This window comes from Lipotes vexillifer, unplaced genomic scaffold (assembly GCF_000442215.2).
Source record: "Lipotes vexillifer unplaced genomic scaffold, Lipotes_vexillifer_v1.1 scaffold1770, whole genome shotgun sequence".
Classification (NCBI taxonomy): domain Eukaryota; kingdom Metazoa; phylum Chordata; class Mammalia; order Artiodactyla; family Lipotidae; genus Lipotes; species Lipotes vexillifer.
This window is the reverse complement of record NW_006796074.1, coordinates 66149-77864: the sequence shown is the minus strand read 5'-3', so window position 1 is coordinate 77864 and position 11716 is coordinate 66149. Positions and strand designations below refer to the sequence as shown.

The window sequence follows — 11716 nt, the reverse complement described above, 5'->3', positions numbered from 1 at the left end:
CGCTCTTCCCTATGACTGTGGTGTCTTCTGGGTGATGGTGGTGCCAGGTGGGTAAAGGTGGTAGCTCCTGGCTAAAGGTGGTCGCCGTGAGCCTAGTGCATGCTGGGTAGAAGAGAATCATGTGTCCATAGACATAGTTTATCCTAGTCAAGGGATACCTTCTGATGGGGTAGTGAGGAAGATCCAAGGTCGGAGGCCTGAACAGGCTCAACAAATGAGCACTGGCGATGCTGCCATGGCTGTCCCCACAGTTCCACACATGGTGGGTGCCGGAGGCTAATTGCAGAGCAAACTTTTTAGAAGCTAGGCCAAGGACATCCACTTCCTTCTCACTGCTCCATGCCGCACCCTGCGGCACCCATTTTGACCAGCCGAACCTTCTCGAAGATCCCCTGCCTTCTAGTTCTGTCACTACCTCGGCTCATCAACACCCCCTCTCCCACCTGCCCCAACACTCCACTCTTCCAAGAACTGCCCACTTAAGCCCTCTCTTCATCCCTGGGTCTGGATCTTTCTCAAAACATCCTGGGTCTGTCTGAGCTCACCTCTCCATGATATACTCGTTTGGGGGTGTGTGGGCAGGTCCACGTAACTGTTGGGGAAAACAGAGGTGCTGAGAGTTGCCTGGCCTACCTCGGCCTGAGGTTGCATCATGTCTCAATGACCAAGACACCCCTTCTTCCACCGTTTTTCAGGCCCTCACCATCAGGGGTGTGGACACCGTGTCCCGCAGCTCCTTGGAGATGTCCCCTTTGGCCGCAGTAATCTCCCACGAGAGAAGGAGCAAGCAGAGAAAACAAATGTCTTCAGGGTCGGAGGAGTGTGGGGATGACAGGTTCCCCAAGTCCGACTCGGAGGATGGTCCCCGAGCAGTGGTAATCTCCGGCCATGGCTCTGGCCCTTTCAGGGTGGATCTGGCATCAAAAGGCCATCGTGCTGGTCCCCTGGTGCTGTCACAGCCCCCACGGTTGCTCCCCAAGGAGAGTATTCCTTGAGCCCCCTCCCAGCCCCTCCTGTTTCCCATGGCCACTCTTAGAGTGGAGGAGCCCTGGGCAGAGGGATAGGGTATGGTTTGGGTGTTAGGATATCCCCAACCTCAGCTAAGTCCCCAGCATTGGGGCTGGGACTGAGGGTCTCCCCGTGGTGTGGATTGGTAGGAGCTCAAGGACGTGCCCAAATGAGTGAGGGACGTGACTGATTGCCCCAGGCCCTGCTCGGGCCGGGCCTGTTTGCAGGGGCCTTCCTGCCCGCTTCTTCCCCAGATAAGCTTCAATCTCAAAGCCCCAGAGGCACAGGCTTCAGGTGAGCAGAGATCCCAGAAGATGCAGGATTGCCTCTAACGCTGCACCCCTCCTCTGAGCACCCCCGGCTCAGCCCATCCAGTTCCTATGTGGCCGACAAAAGCCCTCAATGCTCCAAGTTGAGCTGGGGCCAAAGCCACAAGTGATAAGCTGGGAGCACGGGAAGAGCCATCTTCATCATGTCCCCTCTCTGTGTGCCCTCAGAATCATCTCAGCATCACCCACGGCCTCAGCAGGACCTTCTTGAAGCCACGCTCCAGCCATGGAAGCATTTTGACCTTCCGCCGACGAGACATGGGTTCTGAGACAGATTTTGCAGATGATGAAAACAGCACAGCTGGGGACAGTGAGAGCCACCGCACATCACTGCTGGTGCCTTGGCCCCTGCGCCGGCCTAGTGCCCAGGGACAACCCAGTCCCGGAACCTCAACTCCAAGCCACGTCCTCAATGGCAAAAGGAACAGCGCTGTGGACTGCAACGGGGTGGTGTCCTTGCTGGGGGCAGGCGACCCTGAGGCCACTTCCCCAGGGAGCCGCCTCCTCCACGCTATGATGCTGGAGCGCCCCCTGGACACGGTGAGTCCGCCCTGCCATGCAGCGCCAGGCGGGTCCCATCTCCCAGACTGGTCACCAGAGCCAGGTCTAAAAGTATTTACTTTTAGAGTAAAGTACTTTTAGAGTAAAGTAAAGTATTTACCAAGTATTTACTGAGTGCCTATTGTGTACTGAGCTCTGGGGGTGAATAAGCCTACCAAAAAATCTCTGCTTCCTAGAGCTTCCAGACAGACAAAAGTTAAAGAAAGAAGAAAAATGTGTATGTATGCATATATGGTATGTAATGATGATAAACAGGGATGACAGTTAAATATTTAGCAGCTAGTAAGGCATGGGCACTGAGACACTGTGGTGACACAGGACCAGTGCCCTAGAGGTCTTGTGTGTGCCAGGTGTGAGCCCTGGAGAGTTGCGGATCATGGACAATCTGGAGAAGGGCCAGAGGGGCAAGGGAACACTTCTGAGCTTCTGGGCAACAGTTATTCATCAAATTCAAAATATTTTGGCACTTTACAAACTAATAAATGTCAAGTAGTATTAGCCCAAGCTTTAAGTACTGTGGGAGGACGAAAGTGGGGAAGAGGGAAAGGGAAACCCCCTTATTACAAGGCATTTAAACAATGACCTGAAGGAGACAAGGAGCGGGGAACCAGGTGAGGGGTGGTGTAGCAGAGGGGTTAGCACCCAGATCCTGGAGACAGATGGGGTTTGCTTACCAGCTGGATGGCTGGGAGCAAGTTATTTTATTTCTCTGTGCCTCAGGTCTCTTGTCTGTAAAATGGATCTAAAATACCCACCTCAGGGACTTCCCTGGTGGTCCTGTGGTTAAGACTCCACACTGCCACTGCAGGGGGCGCAGGTTTGACCCCTGCTAAGGGAACTAAGATCCCGCATGCCACGCGGTGCAGCCAAAAAATAAAATAAAATAGTAAAATAAAATAAAATACCCACCTCAGGATCGAAGCCAGGATGAACGCGTAAAGCAATCAGGACACGCACGAGTACGTTGATGTGGTGATAATGTTGTAGTAACATACTGTCATTGCATCATCTGTGGGAAACACGTTCCAGGCCTAAGGAACAGCAAGTGCAAAGGCCCTGAGACAGAAGCATGCCTAGTGTATTGGAGGAAATGCCACGAGGGCAGTGTGGCTGGAAACCAGGGAGTAAACGGGAGGGGAGTTGGAGCAATTGTCAGAAAGGTGACGGGAAGGGAGGGCCAGATCATGAGAGGCCAGTCAGAGCTTTGATCACTCAGTCAGCCTATCCCATGACAGGCTGATGTCTGCCCAACCAGTCACCGAGTGCTCTTGCTGAGCCCTGCCTCCAGCACAGGGCTCAGAGCAGCCCACCCAGGAAAAGGGCATATGTGGGTCTCAGACCCTGAGGCCTGCAGGAGGTGGAGGAGGGCAGACCTTCTGAGGAAGCAGGACAAGACAGGGAAACCTGATCAGGAAGGTAGAGGCAGGCTGAAGAGCGTGCTCACAGCCAGATGGCCTGTTTTGCTCCAGCTCAGACACTTGCTCTAGCTGTGGGACTTTGCACAGGCAATTAATCTCTCTCTGCCTCAATTTCGTCATCTGTTAAGTGGAAATAAAAATAATAGCCACATCAGAAGGTGGTGGTGAGGACTAAAAGTGTTAATACCTGTCTGGTGCTTAGACCAGTACTTGCCTCATGTTCAATAATAATTATTATTATCTTTGATTGTTATTATTGAGCAGGACGGAAGGAGTGAAGACTTGGGGCCCTCATGCTCCTCTGGAGCAGGGAGTCAAGGAGAGGGTCCTGGGAACGCACTGGGGGCAGACCATAGCTTCTGGGTGGGTCTGGGGACCCACCCGGCCATTACCTGGAGGGTGGGGGTCTGGCTTCCCAAGAACACAGATTCCCAGTTGCTGCAGGTCCAGCCCTGGAGCCTCAGCCTTGTGGAATCAGGTCAACAGCTGGAGTGCTAATAGAATTCCCTAATCTCATTAGGGAGAAAATCATCTCATTGTACTGCACACGTCCGGAGGAATGCAAGTTCAAACACTTCATTACCGGGACCTCTGACTTCACCCATTCTCACTTCTGTGGGGCCCATTTATAACCTTAAAGGGATTAGCAGGCCAAGGGCGTTATCTGCAAAGTTAAAGGAATTAGTGGACCAAGATGGGGATGTTGAAAAGTTAAAGAGATTAGCAGGCTGTAGGCCCCTGGGGATGCCTTCCCTGCTTCAACTGGGTCCCTGGTGACACCTCTGCCCAGTTCTAGTCTGTAAAGCAAAGCACAGTGTCGCGCGCATAGTGGTTTCTTCATCAACACAGGAGGCGGCAGGCCCAACAGACAGCTCGCTTTAATTTGGGGCAGAGGGTGAAGTTTACTTTACCTGCTGTCTGTATGCGTGCCTGGCCCCAAAGGCAGAGGGAGTCGGGGAGGCACCTTGAACAGATTCTTCTCCCTCCTCCCCACCCCCCTCCCCACCCCCATCATCTTAGGAGCAGAGCTAGAACTTAACCCAAGCCCCTGAGTGCCAAGTATTTATCCATTTAACCCATATCTATCCAGTGCCAGCCCTCTGCGTAGAGTGTCAGTGTTTAAGGCTCCAAGGATATAACAGTGAACGGAACAGACAAGAGCTCTGACCTCATGGAGTTGGCATCGTAGGCAGGAAGACAGAGAGTAAACTGATCAATATTTCTAGGGACCAGTAAGGGTCATGTGATAGAAAGTTGCTAGGGGGAGGGCTGGGAATGGGGGCTATTAGTTAGAATATGCAGGGAAGTCCTTTATGTGGAGGTGACGGTAAAATTGACCAACAGGTGATTTTAGGGAGCCAGCCACGAAGATGTGGAAAAATAGTGTTTTAGGCAGAAGGGACAGAAAGTGTAAAGGCACTGAAGAGAAATAAGCTCAACATGTTTAAGGGATGAGAGGGCCAGGCAGGGCCGGGTGTGGTGGAAACAGAAGGGGATATAAAATGAGTTTGAGGAATTAGGATTTAGGCTATGCAGGGCCTTGTAAGCTCTAGAAAAGTTTGGATTTACTCTGAGTAAGATGGGGGGGAGTTGTTGATCAGAGGATTATCATGATCTGATTTACTTTTTAAGGGAATCCCTTTCAGCTGTGTAGAGAATAGAGGGGCGAGAAGAGGCCAGTTAGGAGGCTGTTGTAGTAGTTTTGGGAAAGAGATGATGACAGCTTGCACTAGGACAGTGTATCAGTCAGCTATTTCCACAATACTGCTGTGTACCAAACTACCCCCAAAGTCAATGGTTAACAACAAGCCTTTATTCTCACACTCACTTCTCTGCAAGTTGACCATGGTTTGGCTGGTCTAGGTTGACCTTGGCTGGGCAGCTCTGCCTCAGACTGCACATGGCCTGGCTCCATACTATAGGTTAGGCTCAGGGCTGCTCCCCTTGTCTTTGTCCCGGGCCGAAAGTGTGGCAGCTACTTGGGGAAGCTCTTTTCCTGGAGGATTACTGGAGCACAAGAGCAAGGCAAATGGCACAAGCACATTCAAAGCTTCTGTTCACATCATGTCCACTAACATTCCCTTGGCCAAAGCAGGTGTGTCGCCAATAAGACAGGGAATTTTGCTTCAGTCACAGTGGGAGAGGAAAAGGTAAATATTTGCTGAATGATAACCCAAACTATCACAGATGGTAAAGGAGAGAAGTTGGGAGAATTTAAGACATGCTTGTGAGTTAAGCTGGCCAGATTTGTAGTTGCATTGGACCTAGGGTACTACTGTTCCACCAGCAGTCTCAGCTTTCTCAGGTGCCTCTGCTTGAATACTTCAGTGACTGGGAGCTCCCTCCCTCCCTAGGCAACACTTCAGGGCAGTCCTACCAGTCGCAAAAGCTGACCTGAACTTGAGCCCAGATCATTTTGGTACCCACCCCGGGCCCTGGCTCTGCCACCCTGTGTTGTCTAGGCCCATCTTCCCTCTGACAGATTATGGAGCCTCGCTCTTGCACGCTGAACAGCGCAGTGCCTTTAGCAGCCCCAGCTTGGGCTCACGGACTGTGGTCATGCACTGCCATGCTGACATGAAGTCTTTGCGGGCCCCTCTTGGTTCTGTGGGGGGCTCTGAAGTAAGCCTAGGGAATGTCTGCTGCCACCCCCTTCATTAGGACACACCCCATCCCCATTTGTAGGCTTGGTTATTTTACTTACGGAAATGACACAAGCACGCTGAAAACAAATCCAACAGTGCAGAAGTAAAAGTCCTTGCCCTTCCCACACAATCCCACTCCCCGGATATAGCCACTTTAACAATTTAGTGTGTTTTCTTCCAGATCTTTTTCTTGTTTTCTCATCAAACTGTTTGTCTTGGAAGTGCTCCCCTGGGAACATATGTGTAACAGCCTCGTTCTCCTTATTGTCTGCGTCAGAGTCCAGAGTTGGACTGTATCCGTAATTGATTTTAATATTCTTCCTTTTGATCAGTTGTTTTGTTTTTATGGTATTTGAAACAACGCTGCAGTGAACATTGTTGCCTACATATTTTGGGTGCACGTGTGTAATTATTTATGAAGTTTGATTACTAGACAAGGAAATGCAGAGCCAATTTAAAATTTTCTTGGTAGATATAGCCAAACTGCCTCCACAAAAGCTCCCACCAGCTATGTCTGAGCATTGTGCTTTATGCCTCCATTAATGTCACCTTAGAGCATGGTGGATTTTATTTTCATCTTTTTTTTGACTCTGGGGAGCTTGGGGTCAATTAAGACTCCCAGATTGTTTTTGCGTGTACTAATGTATATGTCAGCATCTGGTTAAAAGAACCTGGTACATGTCATTTCCTGTCCACACTCAGGAATCACCACTAATGAGAGATGGTGAAGAACAAAAGAGAATGAAGGAGATAATGATTGGCGAGAGGGGAGTTGTTAGCTGGGAGGGAGTTGGGAGCAACGAAGCCCAGCGCTCAGTGTCCCATCAAGACCCCCACGCTGGCCCCCTGTGACCTCTCCAACCTGAGTCTGGGCCAGCTGCCCCAGATCCAGGCAGACCCCCGTCCCCAGGCTGACGCATATCTCCCGGTTACACCCAGACCACACCGTCGGAGGAGCCAGGCAGGCCTCAGATGCTGACCCCCAAGGCTCCGTGTGTGGATGGCTTCGAGGAGCCAGGAGAGCGGCGGCGAGCCCTCAGTGCAGTCAGCGTCCTCACCAGCGTACTGGAAGGTCAGCCCTGGTGTCATCCAAACACTCCCCACTTCTAGTCTGAGCACCCTCACAGTTAGCCAGGCCTGAGCCAAGTTCACCCCAGCTGCTTTGCCTGCCTTGGACATCCGCACAGCTGTCCCAGACTTTTCAGTCTCTGTGGCCTGTCCTGGGTGTCGTTTCATCTGTTCTAGCTTGTTTTGTCCTGGGCATCCTCAGGAGCCATGTCTGTATTTCTTCCAAGCATCCCCACAGCTGTCCTGGCCTGTCCTAGGTGCTCATTGGTCTCATCCTGTCCTCTCCCAAGCATCCCCATGTCTGCTGGGACCATCCCATCCCAAGCATGCCTGTTCTAGTTTATCCCAGCCATCCCCATATCTACCCCAGGTTATTCCAAGCCTCCCACATCTGTCCAAGCCTGTCCCACTTTAGGCAACCTCACATCCAATCCATCCTGAACTTGGTACACCCCTGATTTGTCCTCTCCTGTCCAACATGACTCCTGTCCCAGGCATCGCCCCCCGCATCTGTCCTGACATGTCCCAGATATCCACATCTGTTCCTACCTGTTGGGTCCTGGGTGTCCTTATAGCTGAACTTGCCTGTCTCAGATGTTGTCTCAGCCTATACCTCCCCTGAGTGTCCCCAGATCTATTTGGGAGTGTTGTCTCAAGAGAGCCCACATCTGTCCTAATCTATCTTGTCCCAGTTTTCCCCACATCCATCCTGGTTTCCTGTCCCTGTGGCCCTCTTCTCCCGTATTCCCAGAGTAAGGACCCAGGACATAGGCCACTCTTCCCCTTAGTCTTCCCTGCCCCTCTTTCTGTCCCCCTGTCATGTAGCAGCCCTGCCATCTCCTGGGTAGGTCATACATCTTTTCTGGAATACCACGAGTTATATAAGAGTTGGTCAACAAAAACAAACCAGCTCACTGGCTCTCTGCCCCGCCCCCTCCCACCCAGAGTTGGAGCCTCACCGCAAGTATCCGCCATGCTGGAATCGCTTCGCCCAGCACTACCTGATCTGGGAGTGTTGTCCACTGTGGATGTCCATCAAGCAGAGAGTGAAGTTCATGGTCATGGACCCATTCGCCGACCTCACCATCACCATGTGCATCGTGATTAACACACTCTTCATGGCACTGGAGCATTACAACATGACAACTGAATTTGAGGAGATGCTGCAGGTCGGAAACCTGGTAAGGGCTGCTGGCAGCCGACTCTCAAATGGGCGTCGTGTTGTGAAGGGCTCTTGGCCAGCTGGCACGGCCTTCGTGGGTAAGGGAGGAGTGACTCAGAACACAAAAGGGTCTTCTGAAGATAGGAGTCATTGTGGAAGACCTTGCGGAAGGAGCCTCAGGATCAGCTTTTGTGAGAGATGTAATTGGGAGTGAGAGGTTAGGGATAAAGATGCCCAAAAGCTAGAAAACAAAAGTGAGTTGAGTGTGAGCCTGAAATGTGTGGGGACATGAGGTGTGGCAGTTAGTAATGGAGGAAGAGAGTGTATGCAAAAAGAGGCAGTTCTCTTAGGGAAAGGGTGGGTGGGTGGGTGGGTGGATGGGAGAAGGAGGAAGGGAAGGATGGAGAGGTAGATGGATGGATGGATGGATGGAGTGAGTAAATCAGGCAGAGCCAGATTTGAATTCTGACTCAGCTCTTACTATGTGACCTCAAGCAAATTACTTAGTTTCAGTAATTGGTACAGTATTTGTTGAATTTAATAAATGTAAAATTAGTATGGCAATATCAACTTCATAGGAAGCTAATGAGGATTGAATAAGGTAATGTCTATAATGTGCTTGGCTCAGAGTTTGATAAACAATAAGCACTCAAAATAAATGATAACTGTGGTTATTATCTTTGTTGTTGTTATTAAGGAGACTGTCCCTGGAAGTCAGAATGTCTGGGTTCTAATTCTGATTTTTTTCTTCTTGACACCAAATCAAGTCCTAGCTCTTCACTCTGAAGATGGAAAACTGAGGCCAGAGAGGTGACATAGTGATGGCATAGCTGGGCATGTAGCTGTTGTCTCCTGACTCTGGGGGACAGGGTCCTACTGGCTCTGTCCAGGTTAACAAAGGGTCGACCCTTCTGCAGAAGATCCTAGAGCAAAGCTGCAGAGAGCCCACTGGCCTCTGAAAGGAGCTCCTGGGATCATCACTGAGGTTGAGTTGGGGGGAGGGGGTCATTCATTACAAGCTCTCTCCTCTTGCAGACCCAGCCCTGTCTTGGTCCCAGCTGCACAGGTGGCCCCCACACGTAGGCGTGTCTTCTGCACTGTGGAGTGTGAGGATTTTCTTCCCTTATTACTTCCCATATCCAGAACTCTAGATAGTTCTCTACAGGGTCTATTCAAATTTTTTCACAAATGTGAGTCCGTTTTGCTGTGATTCTGCTTTGCTTTTCTTCTTCTGTATACAAACAGAAGGAAACGCTAGGTATCAGTCTGTAAGAGTCTTGTGGCACATTTGTGCCTGCCTTGTGTTGGGTGGTCTTCAGAGGGTGGTTACGTAGGATTTCAGTTGAATGCAGTTTTAATGGAATGTGACCATTGGGTTGGACTGAGCAGCAGTCAAGGTGATGAAGAGCACTGGTGGCTTCCCTGGAGCATTAAGTTGTGATGGAATTGCAGTTGTGTTAAATTTGTGGTTCAGTTATTAGTAATAGGTCATGTCATTGGATTACAGCTCTATTTTCTTCTGTTTGGATAGCTTTATTGCTAGTATGTAAGGTTTTGATTGTCTTGCAGTTAATATATTCTAGATGGTTTAAATATTAAATGTAAAGAAACAAAATCACAAAAATAAGCACGGGTAAATAATCTTGGTGTGAAAAAAATCCTTTCTAAGCATGTCACTAAAGACAAATTCCATAAAGGAGAAGATTGATAGATTTCACTAATGTTTAGCCCGTCGTATAAACGAAGGTAAAAGGCAAATGAAACGTCTCTGTTCCTAGCAATACTGTGGACAAGGAAACCTGAGATGTTTCCAACTATGAAACAATTAAAAATACAGCAAACGTTCTTTGACATGCATAGTAAAGTTCATGAGAAAGTAACAAAAACCCCCAAGTGCCAAAAACAAAGAGGGACTTAAAAACCATAGCAGTAAACGTGTTCTGTAGTTGCCCTGGGGGGTGGGAGGGGTGCTGATTTGAGTAATCTTGGGGGCTTGGATTTCTGTGAACACACAGGGACAGGACTTATATTTGGGACAGTGCAGGTAGGGTTTGGAACTGAGTAGCCCCATAAGAATATGACCCTATGTTCAGTAAAATGGTAAACTAAAATAAATCCACACACTGACCCTGGGAAACAATAAGGAAGGAAGGTTGTCAGTCTCAGCCAGGGCTGGAGCGGGGTGAGGGGGTGGGGAAAGTAACCTCCAGAAGCTTGTGACTATGAATTTGACCTTATACAGATTTGGAGTTCAAATTTATACCTGGGTGTTCCTGGAACCTATGTCTGAAAAATTAACACACAAAGTGATCCTGGCAATCATAGCAAATACTTGTTGAACACCTAATTTTTATAACAACTGGTAAGGGGGGTGGTATTATTATTACCCCTATTTTACTAATAAGGTAACAGAGGCACAGAGTGGTGAAATAATTTAACCAAGGTCACACAGCCAGGAAGTGAAAGACCCAAGATTCAAATCCAAGCCATTTGTATCTAGAGTTCATCCTCTTACCTAGTGCCTTACACTGCTGTGCTGCAGCTCTAGCTTTGTTCCCGTCTCCCTGCTTCGAGTCCAAATTATACTGGAGTCCTTGTCAGTGTGGTAAGAGAAGAAAAAGAAGAATTATCTATAGAAATAATCCAGGAAAATCTACAGAAAGACAATTAGAACCAGTAAGAGAGTTCAGCAATGTTGGTAGGTACAGACTCTACATACTAAAATTAATTCTGCTCCTGGCCACCATCAATGATCATTTGGAGAGTAATTTCTAAAAGTTAACACTTACAATAGCAATAAAAACTGTGAGGAATCTAGGAATAAATTTAGCAGAAGATTGTAAATTTTATATGAAAAAAATTACAAAACCATTGAAAAATATAAAAGAATAAATTAGTGAAGAGAGATGCCATTTTCATGGATAAAATTCTGAATACTGTAGAGATATCAGTTCTTATCAAATTAACCTGGATGTTTAATGTAATTCTGATCAAAATCCCAACACATTTTTACCCATGGGATTTGAAAAGGCAATCCTAAAATTAATATGGAAAAATAATGTCTATGAAACAAATTAATGAATCAACTGGGGAGCTTACCCTACCATGTATAAAATATATTATAAAGCTATAGTAATTGAAACATTAGAGTATTGGTGCAATATAGAAAAATGGACCAGTACTACAGAATCAAGAACTCAGAAATAAGAAATACATATTTGGAGACTTGATAAATAACAGAGATGGCATTATAAATCAATAGGAAAATGAGAGACTATTCAATAAATAAGATTGGGAAGAATAGTTATCTCCTTTTTTTTTTTTTTCCTTTGGCTGCACTGCATGGCATGCGGAATCCTAGTTCCTGGGCCAGAAGTCGAACCCGCACCCCCTGCAGTGGAAGCACTGGAAGCATGGAGTCTTAACCACTGGACTATCAGGGAAGTCCCCAGAATGGTTATCTCCTTGGAAGAAAATAAATTAGATCCCTACCCCATACCATATTCATTAATTAGTTGTAGGGAA

The 11716-nt window shown here is 48.3% G+C and overlaps 1 protein-coding gene across 6 annotated transcripts in view; it reads left to right on the top strand.

Annotated features, from left to right (window-relative positions):
- Positions 1-11716, top strand: part of SCN5A (sodium voltage-gated channel alpha subunit 5) — an 89788-nt gene that overhangs the window by 27502 nt on the left and 50570 nt on the right. For all 6 annotated transcript variants that reach the window (XM_007468134.1, XM_007468130.1, XM_007468133.1 and 3 more), the window contains exons 11-14: positions 696-875; positions 1506-1877; positions 6901-7033; positions 7975-8210. In XM_007468134.1, coding sequence (XP_007468196.1) covers positions 696-875; positions 1506-1877; positions 6901-7033; positions 7975-8210 — 921 coding nt within the window. The remainder of the gene's footprint in view (positions 1-695; positions 876-1505; positions 1878-6900; positions 7034-7974; positions 8211-11716) is intronic.